The sequence below is a fragment of the Triturus cristatus genome, chromosome 4_1 (genome assembly GCF_964204655.1).
Source record: "Triturus cristatus chromosome 4_1, aTriCri1.1, whole genome shotgun sequence".
Lineage (NCBI taxonomy): Eukaryota > Metazoa > Chordata > Amphibia > Caudata > Salamandridae > Triturus > Triturus cristatus.
The window spans coordinates 23,946,885-23,965,915 of NC_140585.1; the positions used below are offsets into that span (position 1 = coordinate 23,946,885).

Genomic DNA, 19,031 nt, shown 5'->3' on the forward strand with positions numbered 1-19,031 from the left:
CAAGGGATACGGTTGAACCCATGCAGATAGGGGGTGTTAGAGGGCCGCTCTCCATAGAGGAACGTGACTAACGTAGGAAATTAAACCTGTGCTTGTATTGTGAAAAGAGTGGTCATTACGCCAGAGAATGTATGGTTAAACCCAAAACATCCGTAAAAACCATCGCACCCCGAAGCGGAGCGGTGGCTCAGTCGGAAAACTGAAAGACTTGGACAGTTCAGAGATCGCTTGTTCAAGTCTTGCTAACTTACAGGTCTCTCAATACTTGGCTAATACTGTGGCGCTGGTACCCAAACATTTCACCATTTCAGTGACACTGCTATTGCCATCCCAGCTTAGGAAAACCCTGCCTATATTGATAGATTCCGGTGCAACCGGTAATTTCCTGGATATTTCCTTGGCCAAATCATTGGGGTTAGAGTTTGTTCCAAAGGCTCAACCTGAAAAAGTAAGAGCGGTGGACAGAACAGAATTATCATCTGGGTTAATCACTTATCAGACCCCTAATCTCGTGATGACATGTGATAACGGACACACAGAATCTCTCACCTTTGATTTAATCGATGCCCCTAATTTGGCGCTATTCTGGGATTCCCTTGGTTACAAGTACACAATCCGCTCATTGACTGGACGTCTCGGAGAGTTACGCTGCGTTCCTCCTATTGCTTGATGTGTTGCTATCGGAACAACGCCCAGTGGCAAACCCCGTTGTGTTGTGCTCTGTCTCTGCCAGAAGTCCCGGCATTACCCAGTGAATATGTGCAGTTTGCAGAGGTGTTCGATGAGGTAAGAGCTACAGCCTTGCCTCCTCATCGATCCTATGATTGCAGGATTGATTTGGTACCAGGGGCACAGCTTTCTGTCAGCCGGGTGTATGCACTAACAGAACCAGAAACCCAATACCCTTCTGAATACCTACATGACATGTTACAAAAAGGGTTTATCCGCCATTCCACTTCCCCTGTTTCCTCCCCTATTTTTTTTATTCCCAAACGCGAAGGTGGCCTAAGAGCTTGCCTAGACTATAGGGCTCTCAATAAAGTTACGATAAAAATCAAATACCCTCTTCCCCTCATCTCCACTCTCTTGGATCAAGTGAGTAAAGCGAGAATCTTTACAAAATTGGACTTACGAGGGGCCTATCATTTGATCCGAGTTAGAGAGGGAGATGAGTGGAAGACGGCTTTTCGCACAAAGTTTGGGCTGTTTGAATATTCTGTGATGCCCTTTGGCCTCTGCAACACCCCGGCTGCGTTTCAATTTTTTGTTAATGAGGTACTAAGGGAGTATTTGGACGTTTTTGTTATCGTCTATATTGATGATATCCTAATCTACTCCCAGACCACTCAAGAACACGTGAAGCATGTAACACTAGTCTTGCAACTATTACAGGACAACCAATTGTTTGCAAAATTAGACAAATGCTTTTTTCACGTCCAAAAGGTGGAATTCTTAGGGTTTGTTATCTCCTCAGCAGGTATACATATGGACTCCGCTAAAGTAACAGCCATCACTAACTGGAATAGCCCTAAGACGGTCAAAGAAGTGCAATCCTTTTTAGGGTTCGCCAATTTCTATCGACGATTCATAAATCATTTCTCTGATACAGTGTCACCCATAACCCGGTTGTTAAATAAGGGAGTCACTTTTGAGTGGACCAATGCAGCAGAAAGAGCCTTTAGACAATTAAAAAAACAGTTCACGTCGGCTCCCATCATTCGGCATGCGGATGAAACCCAACCTTATTATTTAGAGGCTGATGCCTCTCAATATGCAGTAGGAGGGGTGCTCTCACAACAGGACGCACGATCTGGATATCTCCATCCGGTAGCCTATTTTTCTAAAACCCTGTCACAAGCAGAACAAAACTATGCCATTGGAGAACGAGAACTTTTGGCCATTAAAATGGCCTTTCAAGAATGGCGGCATTACCTGTTGGGATCCCCACACACCATCACCATTTACTCAGATCATAGAAACCTTCAGTTTTACAGGTCGGCTCGAGCCCTCACTCCCAGACAGATGCGATGGGTCTCCTTTTTTTCAGAATATAACTTCATCATTACCTTTCGTCCAGGCTCAAAACAAGGCAAGGCAGACGCTTTGTCACGGCTCGGTAAAGACCATAAATATACAGAAGAACAACCCGTACCCATCATCCCAGTAAATAAGATTGTAGCTGTAACCACCAAAGGCACTTCTTTTGCAGATAAACTAACATCTGCTTATGCAACATTAACAGAGAAGAATGGCTCGCTGACCCCAGAAACACCATAGTAGGTGATATGTTCTATCATGAAGGTCGACTATTCATCCCTTCTAGAGAAACCCGTGACTTGAATATTAAATGGTGTCATGCATTGCCACTAGCTGGTCATCCGGGAGGGGATAAAACATTATCAACATGCCAACGATGGTTTTGGTGGCAAGGCATGTCTCAAGATATCGAGGCGTTTATCAAAGCCTGTCCTACATGTGCAGGTCAAAAATCATCACACAGTGCTCCTGCTGGGCTGCTACAGCCTTTGCCGATCCCTGACACACCCTGGTCGTCCATTAGCATGGACTTTATCACTGACCTCCCACCCGTACAGGGTTTAACCACTATATTAGTGGTAGTCGATATGTTGTCCAAGATGGCGGATTTCATCCCTCTCAAAAAAGTACCCACTGCCTTAAATCTCACTGAAGTGTTTATCAACAACATCGTCAAGTTACATGGTTTACCGTCTATCATTTTTTCTGATAGAGGCCCTCAATTTGTGTCCAAATTCTGGCAAGCGTTATGTAAGGCCCTACAGATAGACCACCGCCTCTCTTCAGCATACCACCCACAAACGGACGGGCAAACTGAGAGAACCAATCAGAATTTAGAACAATATCTCCGTTGTTTAATAAGCACTACCTCGAACGACTGGCTTCAAGCTCTCCCTTTGGCAGAATTTGCGTATAATAACGCCACGCATTCTGCTTCCAAGGTTTCCCCCTTCTTCTTTACTATCGGCTACCATCCCAAATTCCTGCCCCCCTCTATTCCACATGGAGACGTACCAGCAGTAACAGATCATTATTCTCATCTCAGATCTATTTGGGAAAAAGCTAAAATCCACCTGTTCATAGCCAAACAGGCCATGAAAGTGCAGGCAGACAAACACAGGCGCCCTTCACCAGAGTACATTGAGGGTGACCAGGTTTTGCTTTCCACAAGAAATCTCCAGTTACCAGGTCCCCGTAAGCTGCACCCCAGATTCATAGGACCGTTTTCCATTTCCCGAATTATCAACCCTGTTACCTGCACGCTCACTCTTCCACCTGACATGCAGATCCATCCCGTCTCTCATACTTCCCTTCTGAAACCATATGTCTCTCCCTCCTTCCCTGAACCTCCGCCCCCGCCCGTAATGGTAGAAGGAGAATTAGAGTGTGAAGTCAAGAGCATCATGGATTCACGACGCATCAGAGGCAAGCTACAATACCTCATTGATTGGGTGGGGTATGCTCCAGAGGATAGAACATGGGAACCCGCTGAAAACATACATGCCCCTATGTTGATACGGAGATTCCATGCTTGGCATCCCTCCAAACCACGACCTAGGCGGGGCCATTAGGGGGGAGAAATGTTAAAGGTAGAAATTCCCGCATGACCCCTTTTTGTTAACCCCTGAACTACTCATCCCATAATGCACCGCTATAGTATAGTACTTGTGTGCCTTCCCAGACTGCACTAAGAGTGATCAGGTGACACAGAGCTTATAAGCCTTCAGCAACCACTCCCAGGTGCTTGGCTTTGTTTCCTGTTGGAGCCACGCCCTACCTCTGTGTAAAGACAAAGCGTTCTTAACCGCTTCTGGACTACTCCTGTTTTTGGATCAAGGTTTCTTGATGTATCAATCCCTGAATATTTCACAACATTGTGGAAGTGAGTACGATCTCCTGAGGTCAACGCGCGAGGACGCGCTGGTTCGTACCTCTCCCCACCACCCTCCTATTGTATACGCGCGAGGTCGCGCTGCAGATTACCCTGGACATATCTGCCTACGGCAACGCAGCGTAGCGTTGCTAAAAGACCCGTCACGCCATCTCTTCAACACCCCCCCCCCCCCCCCACCCCGGCAAAACGGTGGCACAGCTTTCTTAGTATTTCCGGGTATCAGCGCTGGGAGAGCACTAACTACGCAAAGGTGCGCTGTACCTTTAAGAGCACGAAAGACGTGCCGGAAGAATTTTTTTATTACTTTTATTATTTTGGAGGATCACGAACAAGCTACACTACGACGCTGGCAAGAGCGGCTCCACGCGAGCTCCTGGAATCGCTGCGGTTGCTGGCATCTACGACTTCGCTCCGACTTTCTTCTTTGCCTCCTGGAGTGTGATTCATCTAAAGTAAGACCACACTTTTAAGTTCTGTGATCTTCAACGCAAGAGAGACAGTAAGTTTGTTCCTTTCTGGATGATGTGCACATGACATTGGTGCTCGCTTTGTGCATTTATGTCTTTCTTCATTCCTGTCCCGGATTATCGAAAACAGGCTCCTATCAGACCCTGCCCTCTGTACATATACCCTGAGTGATTGATCTAATCGCGACGGAGGCCTAAGTTCAGTAAACAAGAGAGGCACTGTCCTACACCCTTTCTGGAGCATTGTAAATGCAAGCCTCTCCTGCTGGTCTCTGTGTAAGTGTGAGGGTACACAAGGCATACGAGTAACTTAGTTAAAGTGCTTTACGTCTAGTATAGGTTAAGGGTGGGTTCTAATCTGTTCCTCTCCTATTTCTCTCGTTACTGCAGGTTCCTTTTATCTACGGACATTCCCTGTCTCTGCATCCCTGAGAAATCACACCTGACGCTCCCTGGTGGCGCCTCCCTGTCTCTCCTCTCCCGAGAGATCTAACCCTCCTTTTTGGTATTTTATTAACTGAGGAGTGGACTATCTCGGAAGAGAGGAAAGGCGCTTGCTTCGCTCCTGTGGATTTTGGCGCTTTCTGTACTTGTAGCCCGAGGCCTCGACACGGGGATCTGAACCAGTAATTGGGAAGAGGAACGCAGCTGTCTCGTCGGGATATAAAAAGAGAATCTCTTTTGTAGGCAATTGGGCCCCCTGCCATACAGGGCACTATGGGCAATCGACAAGATTTTAAATTTAATCCGCACCTCCATAGGCAACCAGTGCAGGGAGCACAGATGGAGGCGCACACTACTCCTTCTGGGGAGATCCAACAGGAGGCGGGCTGTTGAATTCTGCACTACCTGAATCTTATTCAACAAATAGCCAGGGCTCCCGACATACAGCGCATTAGCGTAGTCCAGGTGAGAAAGGATCAAAGCCCGAACCACGGTTGCCCTAGCAGACTTTGGGAGAAAAGGAAGACATTTCCTCTGTGTTTTTAAAATGCCGAAGCAGGAACCCGCTAGCTTCTTAATCTGGTTGACAAAGGTAAGGTTCTCCTCAAACCATACACCCAGGCGCACTAACGGAGAAGCACACACCGAAGTAGAAGTGACAGGCGCATTAACGGTGGCGCGCACACTGATGTAGAAGTGATGGGCGCATTAACGGTGACATGCACACTGAAGTAGAAGTGACAGGCGCGTTAACGCTGACGCGCATACCGAAGTAGAAATGACAGGCACGTTAACGCTGACGCACACCGAAGTAGAAGTGACAGGCGCATTAACGGTGACGCGCACACCGAAGTAGAAGTGACGGGCACATTAACTGTGACGCGCACACCGAAGTAGAAGTGACTGGCGCATTAACGGTGACGCGCACACCGAAGTAGAAGTGATGGGCGAATTAACGCTGACGCGCACACCGAAGTAGAAGTGACAGGGGCATTAACGGTGATGCACACACCGAAGTAGAAGTGACGGGCACATTAACGGTGACGCGCAAACCGACGTAGTAGTGACAGGCGCATTGACGGTGATGATCACACCAAAGTAGAAGTGACAGGCGCATTAACGGTGATGCACACACCGAAGTAGAAGTGACGGGCACATTAACGGTGACGTGCACACCGAAGTAGTTGTGACAGGCGCATTAACGGTGACGCGCACACCGAAGTAGTTGTGACAGGCGCATTAACGGTGACGCGCACACCGAAGTAGAAGTGACAGGCGCATTAACTCTGATGCGCACTCCAAAGTAGAAGTGACAGGCGCATAAACTCTGATGCGCACACCGAAGTAGAAGTGACAGGCACATTAACGGTGATGAGCACACCCACATGATTAATAATTACTTTTACTTGGTACGTTCAGGGTGATACGCACACCTAAGTAGAAATGAAAGTTTGAAAGCATATTGTTATTATATTCTAAATTGTTTTTTTTTTACCTAGTGATTGCATATACAGCTATTACAGTGTGTGGGAAGTTTTGCTACTATATATGAATTAAGTATTATAATGTCAAGCAATGTACCACCCCCGGTGTTTCTGCTAGCACCTGGGGGCCCCCCATGGATTGGTGAAACTTGGGAAGCAGTGTTTCTTGCTCATGTAGAAGTTTTGGAAGGTGATGATTGTGCACCTGAAAGAAAGGACACTCCTTAACCTTTACAGGTTAGCAGCATACTCTCCTACTTGTTGTATGTGGTATCCTGTTCCTCCCCTGCTTCTGTCATTGTAAAGAACCCACTGTTTCCCATTTGTTCCATGTGCTGTGGAGCCTTTCCTGTCAAGCTCCAAGGGAATGTATTGGTTTGAAAGAAGTGGGGGTTAGGGAGAGAGCCGCAGATGGAGGAAGCATGCTGAGGTGTATGATCCATCTTCAAATAAAGAGGTTTCCTTTTGTACTTCATCAGTGTTTGGTGCATCTTTAAATTCCACATCCACTATTGACATCAGATCTTCCTGAGATAAATGGATTAGTTGGTATACTCGAGGATGGTTTCACTCCCTATATTGTTTCCAAATCTACATGCCATGTTTGGTACATCATAATATATTGTTATCACTTTCTCTACTTCACACTTCATCCTCCCCTTTTCTTCCTTCTTCCTCTATTATCCCTTTAAATAGGGAAACGCGATTAAGATTCCACACTGTTCCATCGCCTACACGCACAGCATTTGTAAACACTTCCACAACTTTCACCGCCTGAAACTGCCTCTACGTCATTACTAACCAATGGCATAAATCCATTCTCCCAATATATTTTTCAAACTCTCCAACTTACCTATTCTAAAATGTTGGCATGTGTGCATTTCCATGAGCATAAGGCAAACTACTGAGCTGTTTATTAGGGTGGGTGACCCATGAAGGGAATACCCTGCAGAAGGCTGGCACCACAGAGATTAGACATGCACCGAAACATTGCCCCATACCTCAGCATCTGCCCAGGGAAGCGTGTCACTGATAAATCGATAATAGGCATCAATGCGCGGCTCCCAGACAGTCTCCTGCCTCTTCCAGCGCTGACCACCATTGGTGTGATTTCTGTTGTAGGTGGTCTTTCTCAAGGTCCCAGGGGTCACTTCAGAGTCCCCTAGGGAAAAAAGCAACAGAAGCAAATTTAAAGTATATGTATATCTTGTGGCCACAATATATGACGGAAGTAGAACAATACAATGGACTTTGACACCCTGATAATATAAACCGCAAAAATAAGTATTATGAATGTTGCTAAGGGAAGCCGTATTTAATATTTTATTTGCCGGGAGAGGGGGGCAGCAGTGCATGTTTTATTTTTTTTAAAACAGGTATGTCTGCTCGCTGGACGTCCTCCCCTCCCCGTGTCTGGTTATGTATGATTGTCCCAGGGCGCCTCCTGTAGCGAAAGTCCTAGTGACATTTCCCGTGCAAATGCCACCTGTAAAGATGATTCAATACATATGACCTTAAATTCTAAAGACCACCTATTACACCACCCACCGCCCCCCTCCCCCTCTTCCCAAACTCCCCAGGGAACACTGCAGCACTGATGACTCTTGTCTACCCTGCAGTGCTGACGGCTCTTGTCTATACACACAGGTATATATATAAAATATATATGTATTTATTACTAGACACACTCTACTAATCTCTTTATGAGATTAGAAGTCAGGAACATATGCACAAATCAACGTTTCACAACAAGTTAAGCACAAATATGGTTGGGGCCCTAGGGGCGTACGAGACGATATACTAAAAAAGAGGTTTAGGAATATCGACTTGAGAAGGGACAAGGCCCAAGGCCTTCAGAAGCGCTGGGGCCTCACTAATCCACCCAAGGCAGGTAAGTAAAGGAACTACGGGAGACGCATGCAGTGTGAGAACACAGCTGCGGATCCCAATAGACTTCAATGGAGCAAGTCGCGGATGGAATTTTAAAGTTTTAGGGTACTTCGGGAGAGTCTACAAGCAAGTCACTTACAGGGTAAGTAGTTCTAGAGCCAACACACACAGGAGCACTGGAGTGCAGGAGTTACCTCACCCAGGGAAGCCGGGTGCATAGGTGTCTTTTGGTGTCGGGTCACGGCGTTGTTTTCAATGGGAGCCAAAGACGACTGGCTGCTTGTGAAGACAGAAGAAGTGTCCAGTGGAATCCAAGGCTTGGTTCAGAAGAAAGAAGACCTGAAAGCAGAGAGGACAGTGTTCAAAGTCACTTGGCAGTGACATGGGGCAAGGAAGCTGGATGCCCACAGTTGTCGGGTGGTTTCAAGTGATCACAGGTGTCTTGACTCTTCAGCCACGAGGTCCAGGAGGTGTTGACAACAACCAGGAGCTGGATTTGGCGTGTCCCACGAAGTCTGCAGCTCACTGCGGTGTTGGTGACCAGATTGGAGTCAACAAGACTTGGTAACAGCAAGTCTTGTGGAAAGTGTAAAAAGTCAGAGGTGCAGACCAGCAAGGTCTGAGGGACTCAACCAGCGAGGGTAAGTCAGGGGAGGCCTGGAGCAACCAGGGCAGCACTTTGGATTTGTAGAATAGTCTTCTGGGAACACACAAGCCAACCAGCAAGGGATCACGAAGATGTCTCGGGAGGATTCACTCAACAGGAGCCCACGGTCACTCGGGATGAGGTAGGCCTCTGATCTTCGGTGGAAATCCTGCTGGAGGCTTGGATCTCACGTGGTTAAATGCACAAGTTCATAGAACGTCGTGAAGGGGTTGCACTTGAAAATAGTGCCCGGTACCCAGGTATTGCAGTTCCTCGTCACTCGTGGGGTCCACAATGGCCTTGGAGAAGTCAGGAAATCCACTTCCAGGGCAGCAGGGACTTCGGACTCCGGCAGGAGTGGGAAAGTTTGCGACCATTGATTCAAAGTTATGGTGCCTGCCAAGCAAGGGAGTCACTCCTTGACTCCAAGGGAGATTCTTCAGTCTTCCAAAGGTAGTGGAATGTCGAAGGTCCAGAATTCTTCTTCAGAGCGTCATCCAGGGATATCTGGTTTACAATGGTAAGGGTTCCCTAACTTATACTACAAGGAAGCTAGGGACAAGCTCTATGACCCCTCCTATGGGAGGGTCAGGGGAGTGGGTGGCTACACCCACTTCCCTCTGTCCAATTCATGCCAGAGATGGGGCAGGTAGCCCCTGAACCAGTTTGAGCTGGCATATGCACAGATGATCCTACTGCTCCCCCAGTGCAGGACTTCAAAGCACTCTGGGAGTGCACCCACCCAGCCCCAATACACTAAATCCTGTCTGGGAGGTGGTTACACCTCCCTGTGACAGGATGCCTATTGTTGGGCCTCCTCCACTGCGAGTTTCGGTCAGCAGCAGGAGGGTAGCCCAGTGTCTGTGACTGGTTGCATCCATTTTGTGATGACAGGGCTCTTCAGGATTCTACCGTGTTTCCACAGTGGGTACATGTCTATCCATCTAGAAGGGTGGGATCATACTCCCACACCAGTTACTGGTGTGGGAGTATGATTCCAAAGCGTTTGACACCAAACACAACATGTTTTGATGCAGCCATCCCAAAGTTAGCATTAACCGCGAGGTTATAATACACTTAAGAGTATATGGTTTAACCGCATCCACAAACAGCCACAGAGAATGGACTCTGAGAGCTGCAGAGAGGCCCTGCAACCAAACCAAGCACCCTGCCCTCAGGATTGATAGGGCCTGCCTTAGGGGCGACTGATAGGTTTATATGTGTGTGTATGGTGAGATATAGGAAACCTATATCTCAGTGAGTAGTGCTAACACTACCTCACCCAGGCTGCAGTAGCAGGCCTGTGGTGTCAGATTTAGTCTGCTTCCCAGGGGTAGCATAATACATGCTTCAGCCCCTGGTAAGCCTGTGAAGTACCTATGCCCTTGGTACCTAAGGTACCATATACTAGGGGCTCATAAGGTACCACAGTATGCAATCACTAGTGCATCGAATATGCACTCCAAGGTGTTTAGAGAGAACAGAGAGGCTGGGGACCTGATTAGCAGGGTCCCAGCCAGTCTATAGCCAGAAACCAGTGTTAACATCAGAAAAAAAAGTGGGGGCAACATAAGTGCAGATCCTACTCTCCTACATACACACACACCCAAACGCAGGGACACTAAACTAAACTTGACCAGTTGAGTCTTCGTGTTCAAAGTGGAAACACCTTGAGAGTCCATCTGCATTGGCATGTTGGGTCCCAGGTCTATGTTCCACTGTATAGTCCATCCCCTGTAGGGAAATGGACCACCTAAAATGTTTTGGGTTTTCACCTTTCATCTGTTTGAGCAATAGGAGGGGCTTGTGGTCAGTCTGAACTATGAAGTGAGTGCCAAACAAGTAGGGCCCCAGGTTCTTCAGGGCCCACACCACAGCAAAGGCCTCCCTCTCTATAGCTGACCAACGTTTCTCCCGTGGGGTCAGCCTTCTGCTTATAAAAGCTACTGGCTGGTCTTGACCTTCATCATTCAGTAGAGACAGTACAGCTCCCACACCCAGCTCAGACGCATCTGTTTGGACAATTAACTTTTTGGTGTAGTCTGGACTCTGTAAGATGGGGCAGTGCACATGGCCTGCTTTAGGTCTTCAAATGCCTTCTGACAGCTAGCTGTCCACTGAACCTTTTTTGGCATTTTCTTTGAGGTAAAATCATTTAAGGGGTCACTATAGATCCATATCCCTTAACAAACCTCCTATAATACCCATAATACTAAAAAGGCTCCCACCTGTGTCTGGGTGGTTGGAGCAACCCATTCCATGATGGTTTGGATTTTGCTCTGTAAAGGGTGAACCTGGTCTCCACCTACAAGGCGGCCCAGGTACACAACCTGACTCTGCCCTATCTGGCACTTAGTGGCCTTGATAGTGAGGCCTGCTTTCTGCAGAGCTTCCAAAACATTTCTGAGGTGGACCAGGTGATCCTGCCAGGAGGAACTAAAGACAGCAATATCATCTAGATAAGCTGAGCAATAAGTTTCCATCCCTGTCAGAACTTTGTTCACCAACCTCTGAAAAGTGGCAGGTGCATTCTTCAATCCAAAGGGCATCACCACAAAGTGGTAGTGCCCACCAGGGGTTGAAAATGCTGTTTTGGCCTTGGCATCCTCAGCTAACCTGATCTCCCAGTAGCCAGCTGTTAGGTCAAATGTACTGAGATACTTGGCTGAGGCCAAAATATCAATCAGCTCATCTGCCCTTGGTATTGGGTAGGCATCAGTCCTGGTGACTGCATTGAGGCCTCTGTAGTCTACACAAAACCTAATTTCTTTCTTAATACCCTGGGTATGAGGTTTTGGTACTAGGACTACTGGACTAGCCCAAGGGCTATCTGAAGGCTCAATCACACCTAACTCCAACGTTTTCTGGACTTCAGTCCTTATATGGTCAGGTTGCCTGTAGATTTTACTATTGACAGGCAGACTGTCCCCGGTGTCCACCTCATGGGTGCACCAGGTAGTCTGACTAGGGGTCAGGCTAAACATATGTCTGCACTGCTGCAGAACTTGTCTGCACTCAGTTTGCTGATGGTCAGTGAGGCTGCTTGCCAAAGCAACACCATCTACTGACCCATCATCAGGGTTCTGTGAGAGCAATCTCCTTCTTCTGTTCCTCATCAGTTGCCATGAGCAAGCCTATTCAGCCCTGTCAACATATGGTTTCAATCTGTTGACATGGAGCTCCCTCAGGAAGCTCCTGGGAGTTCCAAGATTCACCAGATAGGTAACTTCTCCTTTTTGCTCAACTATTGTATTGGGACCACTCCATTTGTCTTGGAGGGCTGCTGGGGCCACAGGCTCCAACACCCACACTTTCTGTACTGGCTGGTACACAGTCAGCACAGCCTTTTGGTCATGCCAAGTTTTTTGTAGTTCTTGGCTGGCCTCCAGGTTTTTAGTTGCCTTCTTCATGTATTCGGCCATCCTGGAGCGGAGATCAAGTACATAATCCATCACATCCTGTTTGGGAGGTTTGAGAGGTAACTCCCAGCCCTCCTTCACCAAACATAATGGACCTCTTACAGGATGCCCAAACAGAAGTTCAAATGGGCTGTAGCCAAACCCCTTCCGTGGAACCTCTCTGTATGCAAACAGAAGGCAGGGAAGTATGTGGTACTGAAAATTTTGGACCCGTGTCATAAACATCATCGTTCCATGACGATTTTGGTATCAGCGGACCGAGAATGATTAGGATGCTATGCACAATCATTTAATCACATTCGAGTAACGAGAACTCCCGAAATCTGAGTTTCCGTCCCGAAACTCGGGTTCCATTTTAGAACGACGGCCATTTTGTGGTTGCCCTCACATAGGCCCAGGACTGAAGCCAAGCATGGGTCAGAAGGACATGCACACCTTTCTGACTCCTCTGTGACCTGGGCAAGCTGACTCCACCGCCTGGAGCCAAACCTGTTCGGCCAGTTCCTTTCCCAGTGGCCGAAGGAGATTAGCATCAAGGCCCAACGTATCGTAAAACCCTTTGATCACACACACACACCATGGTTAATCTTCTACACACCTGTCCCTGTTTCCTTCTTTATGACTTGCTTTACGAGGAGGAGGTGCCCGATATTATTGGGGGTCTGTCGATATCTGATGGTTTCTGAAGCTTTACCGGGTTATTGATTGAGGGCTGGACAATTGGCTTGTCATCGTGACTTTGCTTTTCCTTTGTAGCAAAAATATGTGAATGATCAACTGTAAAATAAGGAATGTTTGCCTCAAGCATAATATTTTGTAGAAAGAGAGAAGGCTGGCTTTGTAAGGTTGAGCAGTCTCCTGAGAATATACACCGTGTTGTACTTCTAGGATACCTGTTACTGGCTGCAGCCAATAAATACGATCTTTGACTTCACCGAGAAGACTGTGTTTCTGTAGTCTGAAACAGGAAGAACTCGAAGTCTTTGGGTGTGTTCTCTGGCACCGCTGGGTTCCGAAAAACCCAGTACTTCAAGTAAAAGGTCCCATTTTCGCCTAAGCTTTTCTGGGACGCCTTTAATCATTCCCTTTAGCTTTTTGTTGAAACGTTCAACTAACCCATTGCATTGTGGGTGATAGGGAGTAGTGAATTTATAAGTTACACCACACTCCTTCCACATTGCTTTTAGATACCCTGACATGAAGTTGGTTTCTCTCTCAGATATGACCTCCTTTGGGAAACCCACTCTTGAGAAAACTCCAAGAAAGGCTCTTGCCACCAGAGGGGCTGTGGTGGTCCTCAGGGGAATTGCCTCTGGGTACCTGGTGGCATAATCCACTACCACCAGGATACATCTGTGCCCAGATGCAGTTGGTGGGTCAAGGGGACCAACAATGTCAATCTCTACCCTTTCAAAGGGTACCCCCACCACAGGTACTGGTATCAGGGGGGCCTTTGTTGTGCCACCTGACGTGCCACTGGCTTGGCAAGTGACACAGGAACGACAAAACTCCTTGGTGTCCTCTGACATGTGTGGCCAATGAAAATGTGGAACAAGCCTGACTCGGGTCTTGTTTTGGCCCAAGTGACCTGCTAAAGGGATGTTATGTGCTAGGGTCAAGAGGAACCCCCTAAACTTTTGAGGTATTACCAACCTCCTGGTGGCTTCAGGGGTTGGATCTCTATCCTCAGACTATAGGAGCCCCTCATCCCAATAAACTTTATGAGACCCACTAGCACTCCCAGCAGCCTCAGCAGCAGCCTGCTCTCTGAGGGGTTCAAGAGAGGGGCAGCACTGTTGCTCCTTGCTCAGATCTTCCCTTGAAGGTCCCCCATGCCCCCATGCCCCCAAGAACTCAACCTGATCAAGTCCCTCTGGGGCAGTTCCTTCTTCAGGATCTGCTTCTCCTCCCTCAAGAGGTGAATCTGTGATCTGAGACAGAGGGGAAGGCACTGCCTTAACCCTACTGCTCCACTTCTTCGGTAGCACCTGATCCATAGTTTCAGGATCCAGAGCTGGTTCAGTTTGATGCATTTTGGCCTGTGACCGGGTCACAGCAAATACCTCTGCAGGGATACCCAACATCTCAGCATGAGTCCATAACTCTACTTCAGACCATGCTGAAGTCTCTAGATCATTGCCCAATAGACATTCGACAGGGAGGTCTGCACTGACTACAACCTTCATGAGGCCAGTTACCCCTCCCCAGGAGAATTTCACAACTGCCAGACTATGGTTGGTCCTGACATTGCTTGCATTGGTAATCTGGTACATTTCACCCAGCAGGGGTGTGGAATTTTTTTAAAACTGTACTTGTCCAAGGGACAAAGAGATACAATAATCTGCTAGCCCTGTAAAGAAATCCACTAGTCCCACGTTCTCTATAAAACTAAAAGCTATACAGACTAGCAAGGACTCATTACTAGTCAACTATAAAACCCAAAGTAAACTTTACCGTCTCTGCCTCTTTGCTCTTGCAAACTCTTATTATAAAGTATTACCTTCCACACTGTTTTCTTGCTATCAATAAAACATTTGTCTGTCCACTAACTTGCCATAGGGCCCATACCAATTCCACATCTTCATCATAGGGTTCATCACCCGTCTGTTCTCTTTGCTCACAACAAGGGCTTAACACACTTACTGTTAAAGTACACTACTCCCTTACTACAAATATACCCTCACACTATATTCATTGGAATGGATATCCATATCACTACCCATCTCATGAACTTCTCCCCGCTCCCTCATCACAGGCTCTGTACCCCTTGCACATTTCACTACAGGTTCTCCTCCCCTCTTAGAAGAGGCTTTATTCCCTCTCCAGTTTCACCATAGGCTTCATCCCTTCCAAACCCCTCTCTTGTCTACTGTTGCTACCTTGCCTCAGCTTATCACAGGCTGCTCAGTCTTTACCCCGCTCTGCGATCTCATCTAAGCGCTCGGAGCAATCCCTTTACCTTAAGCAGCTCACTTTGCTTCCTGCCTTCCAGCAGCGCTGCTAACTGCCTCCACAGTAACCCTAGTAGCAAAGACATGTAAAGAGCAGCACAGGGCGAGGCATTTACACGTAGACACTTATTGTGACCAGTGTATTGATGATAACGCAGTGATGGCAAAGAAATGTGTCTGCTTCAGATTTGTGCAGTAAGGGCAATAGAAGGGAGTGGCAAGGAGCACGATGACTGGCCATGGAGGAAGGAGTCAAATTTGAGAAGCCTGGACAATACAGCTCCGAGTGGATATTTCAATAGCATAATACCCGACTCAATGAAGGGAATGTTAGGAGACTCACAGATTGCACTGAGGCAGACATCAAGGGGCCAGGCTGGATTGAGCTGGATAGAACAGACACCCGCGCTGTGAATTGTTGAAAGAATCACCAGGCAATATTCAAGAGAGGAGGGCTGGCTAGGTATTAGGGTAGGGATACCTGGAGATGCCTGAAGCAAGATCCAAGGACTAAATTGAAGAAGAACTAAGACAGAAGGGATCTAGTACTAGGAAAAGACACACAGGTTCTGGAGAAAACCTTGGGGAATTCAAGGGTAGAAACACCAGAGGATGTTGTAGGGAAACAAGGCTGGCAACAGAAATATAAAGGCAGCAAAACCATGGAGTCCAGTAAATAGAAGGTCAGATAATCTTAGGACAGAGGGAGAGAAGGTGACGAGATGACAGCACAAAGAAAGAAAACAGAGTTGTTTAGGCAGAATCAGCAAATTGGCTAGATGGCTCAGTGGGTTAAGATTTACTTCATACAACTGCTGTGGTCTGCACACTGTGAGTTCAGGTTTTGGCAATACATTTTTTGCTTTCCCTCCATTTAAGGATATCAAATTGAGTACTATTACATAAACAATAATTAGCTCTATCATTTTTAGTGCTAAAAACAGAAGGAGATTATTAAGCACTATAAATAAAACCAAATTATAGGAAGGGATGGACTGCAGAAGCAGAAGAATAGGTATGGTAAAAGTCATCAGTGGTACAAAATAAAGTGGAAACTTTGTTGGAAGAGCCGTGTCCAGATCAGAGGGAGAAGTGCCAGAGGACATAGGTCAGATAAGCACTCGGAAATCACCTCTGGTGATTTAACAGCGCTGTACAAACAAACCCTAAATATAATAATCTTAGCCAGATGAAGATCAGCCTTATAGCCTGGAGGGCAAAGGGAGCGATGAGAGCTTTTGCTTGTGATCCAGTGAGGAGAGGTAGTCTATAGAAGAGGCAAATACACGAAAGCAAGATGTCTTTGTGAGCCCTAACTCCCTGCTCTTAACTTGTAAGGTCATGAGCAGTACTGGAATTGGCAAAACTTTACTTTGAGATCCCATACACTGGGGGATCAAAGTGGCCAACAAAAAGATGATGAAGTCACACGGGGCGGAGTCCTGAAAAGCAGTCAACTTGTACATTTTTTTTTTAAACTTAAAAAAAATTGGCACCAAGAGGAAACATGACAAAGTCTGTTCTGGCTTAATTGGTTGCAACGTCTGCATTTTAAAATATTTTATGGGGTTAAAGCATGTGCTGCTGCAAGCTCTGTGTGCCTAGTAAATCTCAGGGAATAATAATAATAACTGTAAGGAAACTTGTGGTTAAAGCACTTGCTGGAGAGATCTGTGTTTTGTTAAAGTAGCATAGAGTGTTAATGTGTGTCCTCACTCCTGCAAGGCACATCAGGTCACATGCAGATGACAGATTATTATGGTATGTAGACAGGGAAGTGGGACACTGTTTTATTACTTGCATCTCATAATTTGTATTCTTTCTAATATAGCGCAGTGAGCTATAAACGGGTATCAAGCACCTGCATGTAAACTGCAAGACATGGGTTTAGAACCTTGTTTGTTCTCAATCTGTTATTATAAGGCTGCTAAAAAGTTTTTTTGAGCATTAATAATGGACCATCCCAGGCACTGTTATATTTTAAACCCCAACTTTCAATTTCTACCAGCTATACAATCGTAGCATATAATCCCTACCAGTAAAGACTGTTTGTGACACTACACACTTGTATGATTAATAGTCAGTGTATAATGTGTGTGTGATCTAAAGCGCTCTGACACCATACAGTGGGATGAGTAGCGCTATGAAAGTATTACATTTTTTTAAAAATTAGGAAGTGCTATTTAATTTGTTATACCTGTAAATACCCCTACGTACTGATACAGCTGAATGTTTTTACAGTGCATGCATATGTGTTACATATAGGAGCTGTAGAAAATCAAAAACCAGCCTCCGAATCGTAGCTTTTTTTACGTAAATAAGATGTGTGCCTTTGTTTCCCCATTACTTTGGCATTTAGGTGTTAGGAACTAGATAGCGTCCACCCAGGATTATACTCGAACATAAGGAGGGATGATGGCACTTTAAATGTTCTCTTAGTTTTGTGCTCACGTTGGAAGAGAATATTACAAAACCCTGACAGGGCAATCTCCGTCATTTATCCTTCTGAGGTCGCTGAATCGCATCCTATAAAGTAGTGATAAAGTCTGCTTTTATAGTGCTTGAAAAGAACACAAGTGAAGTGCGAAGCACTATAATAACAACAAGTACTGGCTAATAGGGGAGAACTTGTGAACGACTGGGATACAACACTGTAGAATGTGGTGCTAAAAGTTCAGTGAGTGGTGGGCAGTGGCGTAGCAAGGTCAGGTGGTACCCGGTGCAGAAAATTTCTTGTCACCCCCCACACACATTGAAGTTAATGAAAGAAGGAAAAATAAGATACTTACAGTTGCAAGTGTTATTTTTGCCATTTTGTCATCAACCTCAGTGATGACATCCGGAGCGGCCCGCACCCACCGCAGCCCCCTTCCTACGCCGCTGGTGTGGGAGGAAGAGAGAAGCTGGGCACTAGCAACTGAAGGATTCAAAGCAGATATGGGGGCACTAGAGATCAGCTTTAGGCGGGCATTGATGATTATGGTGCCCTGTCAATCCAATGGGTGTTGCGCGCCTGCTCTATCACTGCAGGGGAATCTGCCCAGCACCACTAGTGGCGTATCTTTATTGTTTAACAATGAGCGCACGTTCTGCAACTTTTAGCACCCGAAAGCATAACTAATATGGGAGCCGGCATCGCTAATTGGCATCCTTGAAGTGTGACCTCTCGGATTGACAGTGAGCACAAAGCTTCTCACAGCTGCAGCCCCGCTTAGCTTGGTTACCGTAATTACCTAAAAAAAGGCGCATTTACAAAGATTTCTGATTCCGATCTGAAATAACTGGTTTGCGATTATATTAGATGCACAAGGGTTAAAGAGAATGTCTACTTGTCCGGAGGACTAAGTAGACAATAAAACTTCTTGTCCGCAACAAGAATCCTCATGTCCAGGGCGTCGGGCGATACAAATTCCCCACCCCTGACCCAGGAGGATCTGTGCAGGGTCCACAAGATCCTCTGCCACCATGGTGACACTAGCACCTGTGTCCCTGAATGCCAAAGCCTGTTTGCCATTTATTGCAGGCTGCTGTTTGTATTTGCCCAGATTACTGGGGCTCACTAGGAAGGACATATCAATGTCTCCATCACAAATCAGCAATGCCTGAGTGGGTGCTCTGACTAGGCCAGAGTCCACTTCAGAACCCAGGGTCAACCCTACTACACCCTTATTCTGAGTGCCACCTCCACCAGTTGCTGAACTAGGGGGAACAGTTGCCTTAGGGGCAGGAGTGGCGGTGGTTTGGTCTTTGGACTTGTTACAATCAGAAGTCCAGTGCCCTTTCTGTTTACATAATTTGC

The 19,031-nt window shown here is 46.6% G+C and overlaps 1 protein-coding gene and 1 long non-coding RNA gene across 2 annotated transcripts in view; one reads left to right on the forward strand and one right to left on the reverse strand.

The window, feature by feature from the left end:
* The window catches only part of LOC146839350 (lectin-like), a 276,100-nt gene that overhangs the window by 103,854 nt on the left and 153,215 nt on the right, over window positions 1-19,031 (reverse strand). The window contains exon 3 of the mRNA XM_085651343.1: window positions 7,328-7,488. Coding sequence (XP_085507469.1) covers window positions 7,328-7,488 — 161 coding nt within the window. The remainder of the gene's footprint in view (window positions 1-7,327; window positions 7,489-19,031) is intronic.
* LOC146839351 (uncharacterized) overlaps window positions 3,562-19,031 on the forward strand; it is a 34,072-nt gene continuing 18,602 nt past the window's right edge. Inside the window, exon 1 of the long non-coding RNA XR_014981063.1 lies at window positions 3,562-4,383. This is a non-coding gene — a long non-coding RNA (uncharacterized LOC146839351). The remainder of the gene's footprint in view (window positions 4,384-19,031) is intronic.